This window comes from Colletes latitarsis, chromosome 2, assembly GCF_051014445.1.
Source record: "Colletes latitarsis isolate SP2378_abdomen chromosome 2, iyColLati1, whole genome shotgun sequence".
NCBI classification, from domain to species: domain Eukaryota; kingdom Metazoa; phylum Arthropoda; class Insecta; order Hymenoptera; family Colletidae; genus Colletes; species Colletes latitarsis.
In genome coordinates, this window is record NC_135135.1 from 26,585,941 (window position 1) to 26,601,245 (window position 15,305).

At 39.5% G+C, this 15,305-nt stretch overlaps 1 protein-coding gene across 9 annotated transcripts in view; it reads left to right on the forward strand.

Annotated features, from left to right (window-relative positions):
- Zasp66 (PDZ_signaling and DUF4749 domain-containing protein Zasp66) overlaps positions 1–15,221 on the forward strand; it is a 23,964-nt gene extending 8,743 nt beyond the window's left edge. For 3 of the 9 annotated variants that reach the window (XM_076783215.1, XM_076783218.1, XM_076783219.1), the window contains 6 exons: positions 9,331–9,486; positions 9,679–9,729; positions 11,313–11,401; positions 13,550–13,694; positions 13,773–13,811; positions 14,909–15,221. In XM_076783215.1, the coding sequence (XP_076639330.1) occupies positions 9,331–9,486; positions 9,679–9,729; positions 11,313–11,401; positions 13,550–13,694; positions 13,773–13,811; positions 14,909–14,995 (567 nt within the window). In that variant the 3' untranslated portion in view covers positions 14,996–15,221. The other 6 variants (XM_076783217.1, XM_076783220.1, XM_076783216.1 and 3 more) reach the window with 5 other exon arrangements.
- The last annotated feature ends 84 nt before the right edge of the window (positions 15,222–15,305 follow it).

Genomic DNA, 15,305 nt, shown 5'->3' on the forward strand with positions numbered 1-15,305 from the left:
AAGTTTCTATCATTGCTCCAACGATGACTGTCAGGAAAATGGCCAATCATTTACATTTCTGATGCACGCGTCTCAATTTGGGGGGAAAGTACAATAATCAAAGCTGATTCTATTGAATGGCGCAGTTTCGCGGAAAGCTCGAAGACGCCTTTATTCGCGGGACATCCGAAGTGTGAATATATTTTTGTTGGCCCGCCGCGATGCCGGAAAGTCCGCGTAGCTGCGGTTGCCACGCTATAAATATCGCTTTTGCATCGAAACCACTGCTACGATCCAATACCGCGCGATTCAGGACGATCTTGGAGCACCGTATTCGATCCTAGATCACGCCTTGGGGCATACCTACTCTTCCTTGTCGTCCATTCGTTGATCGTAGACCGCGAAACCTGCTGTCAAACGAGAAACAGTCAGTCCATACAATGTTTCACGTTATTACTTGAAATAAAAGAGAAAATACCTACAGAAACACTTGTATAAATAAATAAGAAAGAGCGTCGAGCAGTCTTGACAAATATTTTACAGAATTTACAAATATAAGGATAACAATTACGATAATACGTTTCCAAATAATAGTCTAGGAAGACGTAAATACTTGCGTCGATCGACGAACGATACACCATCCCGGGAAGCACTTTTGAAACAGTTTCGATCGAGATCGATCAACGGAAACGGCGGTCTACCGTAGATTTATAGGGAACTTGGCAATCGAGATACTGTTACGCTCGAACGACTATCGTTAATTTCGCCGTGGAAAGGGATGGTTGCTGCCAAGGGAAACACTTTCCACGCCGCTACGAATCGACGATACTCGTTCAGGGTCGAATGGTCCATTAATCACGATGATACGGAACACTGGTCCGACAATGTTACGGTTTGTACGTGACCTTGCGAACGTTAGGATCGCATTTACCGACGACAGAACGGTCCACCCGACGGACAATGTTTAAAACAGCGATTTCGATGGCGGCCACACCGAAACTCGAGGCGGTCGGGCTTTGGTCCGATTCCAAATGCGACGCGGTCGAAAAATACCAGTCAAACCGTTACCAGTAATCTTATTCTATTACTTAATTTCTTTAACGAGCAATCTGAACATTTAGATAGATACTGGGATTGTTACTTCTTCCTCATTTGCAATAAGCTCTCGATACACCTTTGATATAATGTTGGTCGATGAGACGAATGCAAGCAACGCAATTACTGGAAGATGATTGTTATTGACACGTTCGTTTCCGCATCGATTGATTGATTTCTTTAACATTGAAATTATTTATTAAACGGAGTCGTGACCGCGTGAACATTTGATACAAAGTTGGTCGATGTACTGAGAGATGATTGCTAATGACATGTTCGTTTCCGCGTCGATTGATTGATTTCTTTAACACTAGGTTCACGGATACTCGTTGCGTACATTTTTATTATAATTCGCTACGTTGACAGTTGCATTAAAATGCAGTTCTTCTTTTAATCAGAGTATACATCCATATCATTACATCAATTCAATTCAACATAAATTGCTAACAAATAATATGTATGAGTCCTATAACGTTAAGTTTAGAATCTGAATGCGTGAAATTGACGTGTACCGTAAATCTAGTGTTAACATTGAAATTATCTTTCGTTCGAATAGCTTGACGAACAGCTTCACATTTTGAGCGAAGTCGTGACCGCGTGAACATTTGATACAAAGTTGGTCGATGTACTGGGAGATGATTGCCAATGACACGTTCGTTTCCGCGTCGAATCGATTCCTTTAACATTGAAATTATCTTTCGTTCGAATAGCTTGACGAACAGCTTCGCATTTTGAGCGGAGTCGTGACCGCGTGAACATTTGATACAAAGTTGGTCGATGTACTGGGAGATGATTGCCAATGACACGTTCGTTTCCGCGTCGAATCGATTCCTTTAACATTGAAATTATCTTTCGTTCGAATAGCTTGACGAACAGCTTCGCATTTTGAGCGGAGTCGTGACCGCGTGAACATCGAAAAAAGCAATTGCGTAACGAGAGAGATCGCCCCGAGAGTCGGACGTATCGTTCTGACGGAGGAGCCAAGATCGAAAGAGCGTGAAAAGATTTGGAAAGACACGATATAGACGATCGTGAGGGCAAAACGTAGGAGTGATCGCGATACGTCTCGGTAATACGGGAGAGGTGAAGAGCGCGAGACGGAGTCGCGTGGAAAAGGCCAGAGTTAGTGCCGCCCGCGCAACGAGCCAGTGCGTTAGCGAATATTCGTAGGCGAGGGACCCACGGAGGATAAAGTGACAGCCGTCAGACGGTACAACAAACGAGGAAAAGAGGCGAAAGGAGCAGTTTGCCCGCGTGTCATTTCCAGGAAGAGAGGGGCCCACGGTCTTCGACCAGGAAACGATGCCGGCTTACACCACCGTTTATCGCAACACCTACGAGCAGCAGCCCAAGGAGGAGGAGGCTGCCGTGTTTTGGGTACGAAAACCGTGGAAAACATTATCAAACGTTTCGTCGAACATCGATCATCCGAGTCTCGGGGGCGCCCTCAACCGTTCGCGGTTACATTGTCAAATTCGAGACCTTCCGGAGCGCGGGAAGCTTACAAATACGATAATTTGAAAATAATAACTAAACGCTCAGCGAGGATGACCGTGAAAATACGATACTCTTGCTAGGTAGTGAAGCAACGATGCTTGCCACCGTGTTCGAATGAACATTTTCTTGGTTCTAGCCACTGTAGTAGAGTTCACACTTACAGGACATTTCAGTGATTATTAACCCCTTGCTATACAATGACGTGTCTGACTCGTCAGTTCTTGATGTCAAGTTTACACAATTATGAGGCCACTCACGCTTGCATCAAGTTTTATAAATTAAAATCAACACATTCTCACATTCACGAGGTATGCGTAAAGCAAATCTATTCTTTTTCATGGCCATTCCATGTACAAACTTTAAACAAAATTACATAGTACGCATTTGAAAAATTATTTGGAATTAAATCGTAAGTCAAGAAGGGGTTAAAGTGATCCGAGTAAATGGATTTTTATAGTTCTCATTTGGAATGTTTACAGGAGAATTTAATGTTTCGTGATCGAGTTAACTGTTCGAATAAACGCTAGAAATAAATTATTGTCCTGTATTTTACTTGGATCGCTTTCGTAATCGTCGTTCTAACAAATATACTATAATCCTCGTTAAGTTCGAATGCAACATAAAATTAAATTTTAACGTGATTTGCCCTATGACGGTTGCCATCGATGACACTTTAAGCGTTAACGAAATGGCTAGATAGCTATTTAGTTCACGCCTCGTTCTTGGTACACTCTTCTAAAATCTGTAATTTATGGTCGAGAAGGATGATCGTTCCTAGGGAGTCTTGACATCTCGTTAAGGTCGTCGGAGATAGCTTTTGACAAATAAATCTTATTCGAGATCGGTGGACAGGCCGTCGTAAAATCTTTCTCGTTCTCTCGTCTCCGATTTCGTTCGATTTCCACCATTCGTTTCCCCGTCCGTGAATTATTTTTAACCGCGACGACAATTTCAAGCAACTCGGGATCTAAGGTGTCGCGATCAAAAATAGCTAAATCTACAAAATTCTACATAGCCTTAACGAGCCACTTGCAATAAAACACGACATTATTGATTTCGTTGTTTCGTCCAGTTGCGCTGTTATCTATTCAAAAATACTTGTTTTTTCTTAATTCTAAGGGGTAAAACGCATTCATCATTGAAGAAAATTTTAATGGGAGATTCTAGAGGCCAAAATAAGACGAAAATCAAGAATACTAATTTGTTGATGGAAGCTTTGTTAAAAAGTTATTAACGTTTAAAGTTCCGCTCAAACTGAATTTTTTTCTCGAAAGTGGGTAGGATTTCAAGGGTATGTCTAATGACCAAAAATGCTTGTAATTAACCCCCATAGCCGAAAATAATTTTTTCAGAACGATTTGAAATTTTTTAATTTCGTCTAAAAATTTCAAAACTTCTCGAATTTTTTTCTAGAAACTGGGTAGGATTTCAAGGGTATGTCTAATGACCAAAAATGATTATAATTGACCCCTGTAACCGAAAATAATTTTTTCAGAACGATTTGAAATTTTTTAATTTCGTCTAAAAATTTCAAAACTTCTCGAATTTTTTTCTAGAAACTGGGTAGGATTTCAAGGGTATGTCTAATGACCAAAAATGATTATAATTGACCCCTGTAACCGAAAATAATTTTTTCAGAACGATTTGAAATTATTTAATTTCGTCTAAAAATTTCAAAACTTCTCGAATTTTTTTCTAGAAACTGGGTAGGATTTCAAGGGTATGTCTAATGACCAAAAGTGATTATAATTGACCCTCGTAACCGAAAATAATTTTTCCAGAACGATTTGAAATTTTTTAATTTAATTTTTTAATAACTTTTTAACGAAGCCTGAATTAACAAATTGGTATTCTTGATTTTCGTCTTATTTTTGCCTCCAGAATCCCTCATTAAAATTTCTCCCAGGGGCGAGAAAAATTTCCCACAAATTTCCTGTAAATTAAAATGCATTTCAACAAATAGAGGGACCCATCGTAACCAGGAACGTTTAACGAAGGTCACGGGATCCTCTCATGGCTGAAAGCACATGCACGTTTCTTGTTTCGAAGGTGGCCATATACCCACGGTCAGCGACGATTAACAACAATAAACGACCCGGTACGGGTGCACGAAAATTTTGTAAATTTCAATGGCGAGCGCGTTTCAGCTAAAAATAGCTGTAAACGTCGGGATAATCGCGCGAACGGTGACGCGGAGGGTAACGTAACGCAAGACGATCTAGATTTCGAATAATGCAGCGAGCCAACCTTGACATCGTCCGCGAATGTGGGGCTAGGTCCCAAAGGTTGCAACAGTGACATTAAAAAAGGACAGAATCCTCGACGTGTACAGCAGACGAGGCTCGCGACCACCCCCAATAGGCGAACTTAAGCCAGAGGCGAAACGATACCGAGTCGAAAGGGGAATTACACCGCTGGTACCAACGACTAATAACACACGATGCAATAAAACGCACGTAACCACGCTACCCGTGGGCCGTTCATTGGTATCTTATTCTATTTTCGTGGACGGGATCTGGGTTACTCAAACACAAGAGGGACGACACAACGACACACCCACACCAGCGTCGTGTCGTGGGGCTTCGCGAAAGCTTCGTTCCGCCCAAAAATGCTTTCGTCACGCCGTTGAAAAGGAATCGTTCGCGAATCGAACGACACCGCGAACTGGTATTTCGAGACCGAAATATCGGGGACGTGGAAAAAATTCGTCCGTGTGTTCCAAAAGGGTCAAGGTAGGCCGAGAGGAGACCGCGTTTTGACCCGTCTATATCGCGACACGTAACGCTCTTTATTGTCTCGGCGCACCTTGCCAAAAAGCGTCTAGAATATTTCCTTACGATTAGAGTTCAAGTTTCGGTATAACGGGCGCGCGAGCCAAGCGGATAAACAGTTTTCAAAACAGCTGTTCCGTCGCGGCTGAATTTAGATCGGGGACGTTTCACAAAAATGACGATTGGTACGGCTTCCTTGTAATATTGTTTCGTTAGGACAAATGGAATTTAACATCAATTAGATGTTAAACCCTTTTTGCAATATACGATGGTCGACGAATCAACTTTGACAAACGATACTTCTAGTAGTTTAACATTCTAATCCAGTGAGGAATAAAAATTAACATAAGAGTTGGCGGATACAATAGTGAGAGTAATCGAATCGTAATAGTCTAATGAAAAGTCAGGTGTCTCCTGAACAGTCTACGTAGAGCATAAAATTATAATTAATAAAAGACGTTATTTCGAGAAACACAATCGATAATTGTCTTCGATATCTGACGATTCAATCGTCGATCATTGCGAGTTTCATTACTTGATCGATATTAAAGTTATGTACTCCCTACGATTCGATTTACGAACGCATCGACCGATCCCATTGATCGATTAAATCAGCTGATAAACGCTCGACTGCTGCAGTTGATCGACATCCTCGACCAGGTTTTCGATCGGATAGAAAGTCGATGAGGAATTGACAAGCATTTTCCGCTACGAAGACAGATTTCGTGGCACACGAGATACACGTTATTTTTGCTGGCTAGGGGCCTTCGTCTATTTCGAGAGAGTCACTGTTGCTCACCCTATGAAAATGATGTTCCTGACCCATTTGTAATGGAATCCTCGTAATCGCGGTTTCATCCGATGACGTGAAATCGTACGACGCATCGATCTGTATTTACAGTCTCGTCGGAATAAAATCAATGGCGGACAGGGCTCGGGTTCGATCTTCTATTCTTGCGATCGCGTCTTATAAATACGACGCGTAACTTTATACCGCGTCCGCGCCTCTTTCTTCAGCCCGCTCCACTTGACATTCTCATTTTCCTCGTGTTTCGGCAATGACGATAGCCAATAGAAGCGCATTCGTTTTGTGGGTAAACATAAGTACACTCGATCTCTCCATCGCCTTAAAATCAACCTGAAACAATACAATTGCACGGTTAGATTTTCATTCACTCGTTGAACAGTATTTCTATCGTGTAATTTGGACTAGATTGTCTTTTATTCGATATTTAACATTTTCATCCAAATAAAATATTTACCACTCTTTACTCCCAGGATAAGGCTCAGGATAATATAATAATAGATGTTATTATACAAGAAAAAGAAATCAAAGCATGTAATTCTCTCCATCGCCGTAAAAACAACCTGAAACAATAGAATTGCATGGTTAGATTTTTATTCACTCGTTGAAAAGTATTTCTATCGTATAATTTAGATTAGATCGTCTATTATTCGATATTTAAAATTTTCGTTCAAATAAAAAATTTACATCTTAACTCTCAGGATAAAACGTATTTATAATATAGTAATAATTGTTATTGGGAAAAATTTTAATGGGAGATTCTAGAGGCCAAAATAAGACGAAAATCAAGAATATCAATTTCTTGACTGAGGCTTCGTTAAAAAGTTATTAACAATTAAATTCAAACATTTCAAATCGTTCTGGAAAAATTATTTTCAGTTGCGGGGGTCAATTACAATCATTTTTGGTCATTACACATACCTTCGAAATCCTACCCACTTTCTAGAAAAAAATTCGAGAAGTTTTGGAATTTCCCGCCAAAATTAACAAATTTCGAATCGTTTTGGAAAAATTATTTTCGGTTGCGGGGGTCAATTACAATCATTATTGGTCATTACATATACCTTCGAAATCCTACCCACTTTCGAGAAAAAAATTCGAGAAGTTTTGGAATTTCCCGCCAAAATTAACAAATTTCGAATCGTTTTGGAAAAATTATTTTCAGTTGCGGGGGTCAATTACAATCATTTTCGGTCATTACACATATCCTTGAAATCCTACCCACTTTCTAGAAAAAAATTCGAGAAGTTTTGGAATTTCCCGCCAAAATTAACAAATTTCGAATCGTTTTGGAAAAATTATTTTCAGTTGCGGGGAGCAATTACAATCATTTTTGGTCATTACACATACCCCCGAAATCCTGCGCATTTTCGAGAAAAAAATTCATTACTGATGAAACTTTACACATTAATAACTTTTTAACGAAGCTTCAATCAACAAATTGGTATTCTTAATTTTCGTCTTATTTTGGCCTCTAGAATCTCCCATTAAAATTTTTCCAATGATTGGCCAAACACCCATCGTCGTCGATAAAATCAACCTGAACCAATTGTAAGGTTAGATTTTTATTCATTCGTTGTTTTAGATCATCTTTTATTCGATATCTAAAATTTTCATCCAAATAAAAAATTCACCCCTCTTTACTCTCAGGACAAGACGTAATAATAATTATTATTATACAGAAAAGAGAAAAACAAAGCGTTGCAAGTTGGAAACACTCGATTCGCCAAAACGGAACAACGGGAGGATTCTCTATTATAATAATTTCGTAATACACGCAGAAAGCAAACAACGGATGACATAATGGACCGACGCGGACATTTGGCAGACGCTTTTATTCGTAACATCGACGTTCTATGCAATTTTGCTCATTGTGCTCGGTTTCGCGAGCCAAACGCGCGAAATTCTAGCCGGTTTACAACTTTCGTTCGAGACCAGCGGTCATCGAGCGATATACATACGCGTATCCTATACCGCGAGCTCGCTTCCGGTTCTAATAGTTCTGCCAAAATTATCCGTTTCGCTGTTTCGACTCGGATATTATACGCGAAACGTTCAAACGGAAATAGAACTGAAAAGTACGTTGCATCTTTTGTTCGAACTATTCGAACTGGCGTACAGCTGTTTGCGAGTCGAACAGTAAATTTACAGCGGAGGACAGAAGCGTTATTCGTACAGCGAGAATGTGGGATTTAAAAAAAGCAACAGCTTATAAATAATTATTACGAAAATCACACGATACATCCTTGCACAATTTTTATATAAATCAAGGATAATTTATTCTCTTAATATAGCTACGTGTGCTTCAGATTGTTGGAGTACCTACTATATCACGTTCGTTAAATTGAATTGACTCGAGATCGTTTACTGCAAGGAGTGCTTGACCGGAACTACCGTATTCCATCACATCACTTGCGTTTACTAACCTCACTTTTTTAACCTCATTCATCATCCTTACATTGAGCTTGAACTATTACTCGTTAGAGGGTACTGTAATCAACTTGCAATGTTACATATTTGTTACTACACTTTAATACAATTATAAACATAGAAATTGTAGACTATTTCATTTCTATATGTTTATTGCAAGAGCACGAATACTTTCTCTGCGTAGGTACACTAGGTTACTTTGATCCTTCCGATCGTTTCGACGCAAACCGCTCAACGGAAAGTGGCGTCAATATCTTCGAAATTATCATAGATTTATTTTTAGTCGGGTTCATGGATGTAAGCCGCGCTCCATTATCGCAACAGTGTCGGGAATTAACGAGGTATCATCGATCACGATGGCCTCTATTAAAGTTTATTTTAGATTTCGTTGGTCCGGTAATTGACGTCGTTCTGGCAGAGCATTCCACGCCTACCGATCTGATTAAGAACCCATCGGTTCAGGCATATTCGCAGTTCGTTAACTATTCTAATTACGCTGTCTACACTTTTCTCTTTACTCGAAGTAATACGGAACAACTCGAATATCAAGTTTACTAACCAATCCTAACCCAAACCTAACCTTTTATCCATATCGTCGTATTTACATAATTGAAGAAGGTTTCTTAATTTCCTTCGATTACAATATCTTCGTTCGAAAACGAGCAAAATTCTTATCTAGATAAAAATTTTGAACGACGAATGAAAACTAATCGACCGTTCGTTCGACATAAATAAATAAAGATGAACTTTTAGCCGTACCGCACGACTCCTCTGGTCTTGCCAGGAGCAAAGGTCAAGAAGGATGCACCACTCGGAGAGTGCTACCTGCGTCATCATCCGAATCCGATGATCAGAGCGGCACCTCATCATTACGAGCCAGCTCACCCCGAAGTTGCTATGAAGCAAAAGGTGCGTATTTAACGAATCTTGACCCTTCTGAACGAGGAGGAAAAGGGAACTTGTTTTACCAGCGAAAGTTTCTATGTTACTTTCCATGGAAAAGCGAAAAGTGTTTATCGTTTATCGAGAACGTCGTCGAACGTAATCACGGTACCCCAATGTTTAACTTGTGAATATGTGTTTCATAAAACGTCCGACTAGGTGGCGGAATCGGTACTCCAACGTGTCTTGGGACCGAATGAAGTTCCGAAGGTTTGGACCAACTTTATTCTCGAATCGCTTCCGCTTCCACAAACGATGCTTTCGCTTTCAACGAAACCACACGATGCATTCGCATTAAAAAGAAATTTGAAAATTCTAACTATACAAAATACCTTCGAAATACAGGGTGTTCGGCCAACACTGGGAAAAAATTTTAATGGGGGACTCTAGAGGCCAAAATAAGACGAAAATCAAGAATACTAATTTCTTGATGGAGGCATCGTTAAAAAGTTATTAATAATTAAATTCAACTATTTCAAATCGTTCTGGAAAAATTATTTTCAGGTACGGGGGTTAATTACAATCATTTTCGGTCATTACACATATCCTTGAAATCCTACCCACTTTCGAGAAAAAAATTCGAGAAGTTTTGGAAACTTCCCGCCAAAATTAAAAAATTCCGAATCGTTCTGGAAAAATTATTTTCGGTTGCGGGGGTCAATTACAATCATTTTTGGTGAATAGACATACCCCCGAAATCCTATCCACTTTCGAGAAAAAAATTCGAGAAGTTTTAGAAACTTCCCGCCAAAATTAAAAAATTTCGAATCGTTCTGGAAAAATTATTTTCGGTTGCGGGGGTCAATTACAATCATTTTTGGTCATTACACATACCCTTGAAATCCTACCCACTTTCGAGAAAAAAATTCGAGAAGTTTTAGAAACTTCCCGCCAAAATTAAAAAATTTCGAATCGTTCTGGAAAAATTATTTTCGATTGCGGGGGTCAATTACAATCATTTTTGGTCATTACACATACCCTTGAAATCCTACCCACTTTCGAGAAAAAAATTCGAGAAGTTTTGAAACTTCCCGCCAAAATTAAAAAATTTCGAATCGTTCTGGAAAAATTATTTTCGGTTGCGGGGGTCAATTACAATCATTTTCGGTCATTACACATATCCTTGAAATCCTACCCACTTTCGAGAAAAAAATTCGAGAAGTTTTAGAAACTTCCCGCCAAAATTAAAAAATTTCGAATCGTTCTAGAAAAATTATTTTCGGTTGCGGGGGTCAATTACAATCATTTTCGGTCATTACACATACCCTTGAAATCCTACCCATTTTCGAGAAAAAAATTCAATATAGGCAGAACTTTAAATGTTAATAACTTTTTAACAAAGTCTCCATCAACAAATTGGTATTCTTGATTTTCGTCTTATTTTGGCCTCGAGAATTCCCCATTAAAATTTTTCCCAGGTGTGGCCGAACATTTTGTATATTGCGAGTGCCAACGATAATATAGCATGCTATCGATATTTTGCCATTTAATTAACCTATCGAAAACTGGGCGACCTATTTTTAATAGAACCCGTGTATGTAGATTTCTATACGAAGATTCGCCGTGGAAATTACATCGTTTGAAAGTATATCGAATACTTTTGAACGTGTCTAACAGTAAATTTATGACTTACTACAGGGAATTTGAAACACATTTAGAATACAACAAAAGACTAATGCTATACGTACGTACAAAGAGGCAAACGAGGGCAACTGTACCGTTGTCGTTGCGATTAATGTGAAACTAATTTCCAGCCAGTTTGGTCATCGTCTCGTTTCCGTTTGATTCCGTAGGTAGTCCACAAACAATTCAACTCGCCGATTGGCCTCTACTCCGAACAAAATATCGCTGATACTATTAAGTGCCAGGCATCGGCTATACCGTAAGTACCGAACAAGTACTCCATTGGAAAGATAAATGAAACGTCTAATTCGTCGTGTAGCTTGCAGTAGAGTAATCAAGTTAGTATCATTAATACGAATTGGCTTTTTGCTGAATGCTGCCACTTATCAAACGTATTAACTCTAAAAAGCGATTGTAATCTTTGCACCAATTAACCAACGGAACTTGTATCGTCCTTCCACTGGAAGAAGGCACAGCGTGCTTGCATCCCCACTCTTGCTGCAGTCCGCTGATTGGCTGTCACCGATCTTCGTCGCTGCTTTCGACCAATACCAGTGAGTCAGCGGACTGCAACAGGAGTGGGGATGTAAACACACAGTGCCTTCTCGCGGAAGAATGGTACATTGTAATTCGATTTTCCTAATATATCGAAGTCACGTTTCGAATTGATATCTATTGGACGTCGATCTCAATACATCGAACTTTTAATATTTTTTGCCGATATCTTGAAGGTATCGAGTTTTACATGCACAGATAACGATGAAACATTCGAACGCCCTACACAGCACGGAACGTTACTAGAAATTCTTTCTTTTCGTTGACATTGCAATGTTGCACAACACATGACAGCATTTAATTCTTTTTCATTCCCTGAACGTTGTAAGAAACATTCCTATGATTTGTACAGGAGCACATATGTACACGTTGTACTCTCGTGTCACAGATTTGTCACATTTCTGTCTCTTAATCTGTTCAATTACCTAGCTGATCCTAATCTAAAAATATTTCTGCAACGTTCCGTGCTGTGTGGGAGTATCAGTCGCATGAGACGCTTACTAATAATGAACTCGTAGGCAGACAAAATTATTAAACTCGTAACGAACGTATTCTACCGACGAGTAGAGATCTGCATCGAAGATCTATCGATTTGTCGAGACTGCCGGAAACGTTAGACGAAATATGGACGAAGAACGGGAAATGCAACTCGGTTCTTACGCAGCTGTGACCCTAGCAAATGAATTACACTCACGTGCGGTTTGTTTATTTTCCAGCATTTTCATAGACTTTTCCTTCGTGAAACAGAAACAAGAAATACAGGAGCAAGCGAGAATGTTGAAGGAGCAGGCCAAAGCCGCCTCCTCGAAGAACGTGTGGCCGCAATTTAATAAGCCAAATTAATATAGTTCGAGACGTTTTTCGATGCTTCTAGCGCGGCAGTTTCTTTGCTGTTCCAATACTCTACGATAACGCTGTCAACAATTACCGATTCGACATTTATCGTCTCCATTATTTTTTAGATCGTGCATAAAATCGTGACGTAACTGTTGTTTATTGTAGCTGCCGCGAAACAGTATCGACAAAACCGGCGGGAAAGTTAGAGAAACACACCTCGCGAAAGTTTGCAAAATAACAATCCTTATATTCTTGCATGCTGTAGAGTAGATAATAATCAATAATTAATCGTATGATATATACGTGGAAATAAGTAGTCTTACTAATTTCGATGCTTACGTAATAAGAGCAATTCTCGAGAATTACAGACCGTGATTTAAAGAATCGACAACGTTTGTTGTTTCTGACAAAAATACTACAAAAAATTTGCCGTAATCCGTCCTGTCTGCAATTGTTCTTAGAATCGATATTAGTATAGTAAACACAGACCACGAATTAAGGGGTTGGCTGGGGAGTAGCCCCATCTTTTAAGGGACCTAATTTTTTTTAAATAATAAACCAAATATTTAGAAATACCGGACGTTCTTTCGTAGAGGCAGGTCGAAATCTAATTTTTAGACGATTATGGTTACTCGAGACCACCCCTGCTCGTAAATCGCGTCAAACGAAACGCAACTTCCGCAATCGTTGACCCTAGGATAGTTGCATCGTTTCACACTAGGTGGCGTATGCTCTGAACGCGTGATAATCCACGCCTGTGGACAGGACTGACTGAAATAATTAAAAGAAACAGGGTACGAGACACGGAACGTAATCCTCGAAAGCATCGAGCATCTAGCTAGAACGTGTTTGTAATTAGATTTAACGATAAGAGCTCGGAAGCGGACCGAAAAGTCGCTCTCGAACAAGCAATTGGCGATACATAACCCCTGGCTGCTGTTAACCGAAATGACGAAATCGCGAAGCAAATCAATTAAAAGTAGCCCGTGTGTACACATGCGATACGACGACACAGCCCGAAGAAACCGATGAAGTACGACCCGAGTAAGAGCGAGGCTTACAAAGCTCTGCAAGAGGAATCGCTTGGCGACACGGTCCAGGAGATGAAACAGCCGGCGCGCACCGGTGTTTTCTCGCCGCAGAAAGTCAACCAAAACAGGGTACACGTCGTATCTTCGTTACAATCGTTAGCTTCGATTAAGTTCAAATCTTGAACGCTTCTTCATCGTTGATTTCAGGTACACTACGCCCGACCGAAGAGCCCTGCTGGACCATTCGTAAGTATAAATTAATGAAACTTGAACGTCATATTAGAGTGAAACAGAAAAAAGGAGTTTGCGCAACTTGTCTATTATCGTATCTCGATCTTCGTAGTATCCGCATGTGATTGCATGAACTGCACGCGTCGAATGCGATTTTCATTGAACATCGTAATACAATGAACATTGACGTCCTTGGTAGATCGATCGGTCATACTTCTTTTCATGTTTTTACTTGTTCGTCCTGCTGCTGAAATTCAGCCGTTCATTTCTCCACTGTAAAAGCGACGAGACAAATTAATAGTTGATATTTATTTGATCAAGGGTGGAAATTACAGACGTCCCTTCCCCCTCCCTTTCATAAAGGATCGCGTCAACGACTATTAAAACTTACTCCGACTTGTACGTGTAATTTGTGTATCAGCACCTGCATGCATCTGCTTGTACGCGTGAAACATGCGCTATTGCAGAATGACTATTCTAATTGAACGGTTTCCTGAAACAAAAAGGGCGTATGTTATTATCTGTTCGAACTTCAGTTTCTCTTCAACGTTATTATACAGGGTGTTAGGCCAACCGTGGGAAAAATTTTAATGGGGGATTCTAGAGGCCAAAATAAGACGAAAATCAAGAGTAGCAATTTGTTGATGGAGGCTTCGTTAAAAAGTTATTAACGTTTAAAGTTCACGCTATCACGCTATGGTGCGCGCGTAGCTGTTCGCAGATTGCCGTTCTACAGACGGAACTTTAAACATTAATATCTTTTTAACGGAGCTTCCATCAACAAATTGGTATTCTTGATTTTCGTCTTATTTTGGCCTATAGAATCCCCCATTACAATTTTTCCCAGGGTTCACCGAACACTGTGTATATTCTTTAAAATGAAAAAGGGCGTATGTTACGCTGGTACCCTGTAAAGTCTATGAAACGTAACACAAGCCTTTTTTTCAGAGAACTGTTCGATAAATTATCCATATACGAGTGTAGGCTTTCATCGAATAAATATCTTGAAGCTATACTTTAAAAAAAGCAATGCATGTCAAGCATTTTTAAAGCTTTCCCGATATCATGACAGTTCCGAATGATGCGAAGGAGAATTCGCCGTTTCTTTTTAGATAAATGACGACGACGGTGAGAAGATCCACCAAAGTAACAGCTTCAAGAGGATTATGTACAGTGTGCTGGGACAAACTGATTACTGAATTAATTTCTGAACTGATGCTATAAATATATCTTATTTATAATATATAAATATATGTATATTTTATTTATTGTATGATGCAATAAATGGTAACGATAAAGTGCCAAATAATAAGCAACGATTAAATGAAATAAAAAATTTAAAAAACAAGATATTATTATTGTCGAAGTATAGAGAAAGGGTTGCATACGTGGAAATTGAATTTTGAAAATGTAAGAAACTCTTACCTGAGGTTTCAAACGAAGTCGTAAAAGAAATAAAAAAAATTTACAAATGTGGATTATACGCAACATAAAGTAGGTGTGTTGTTT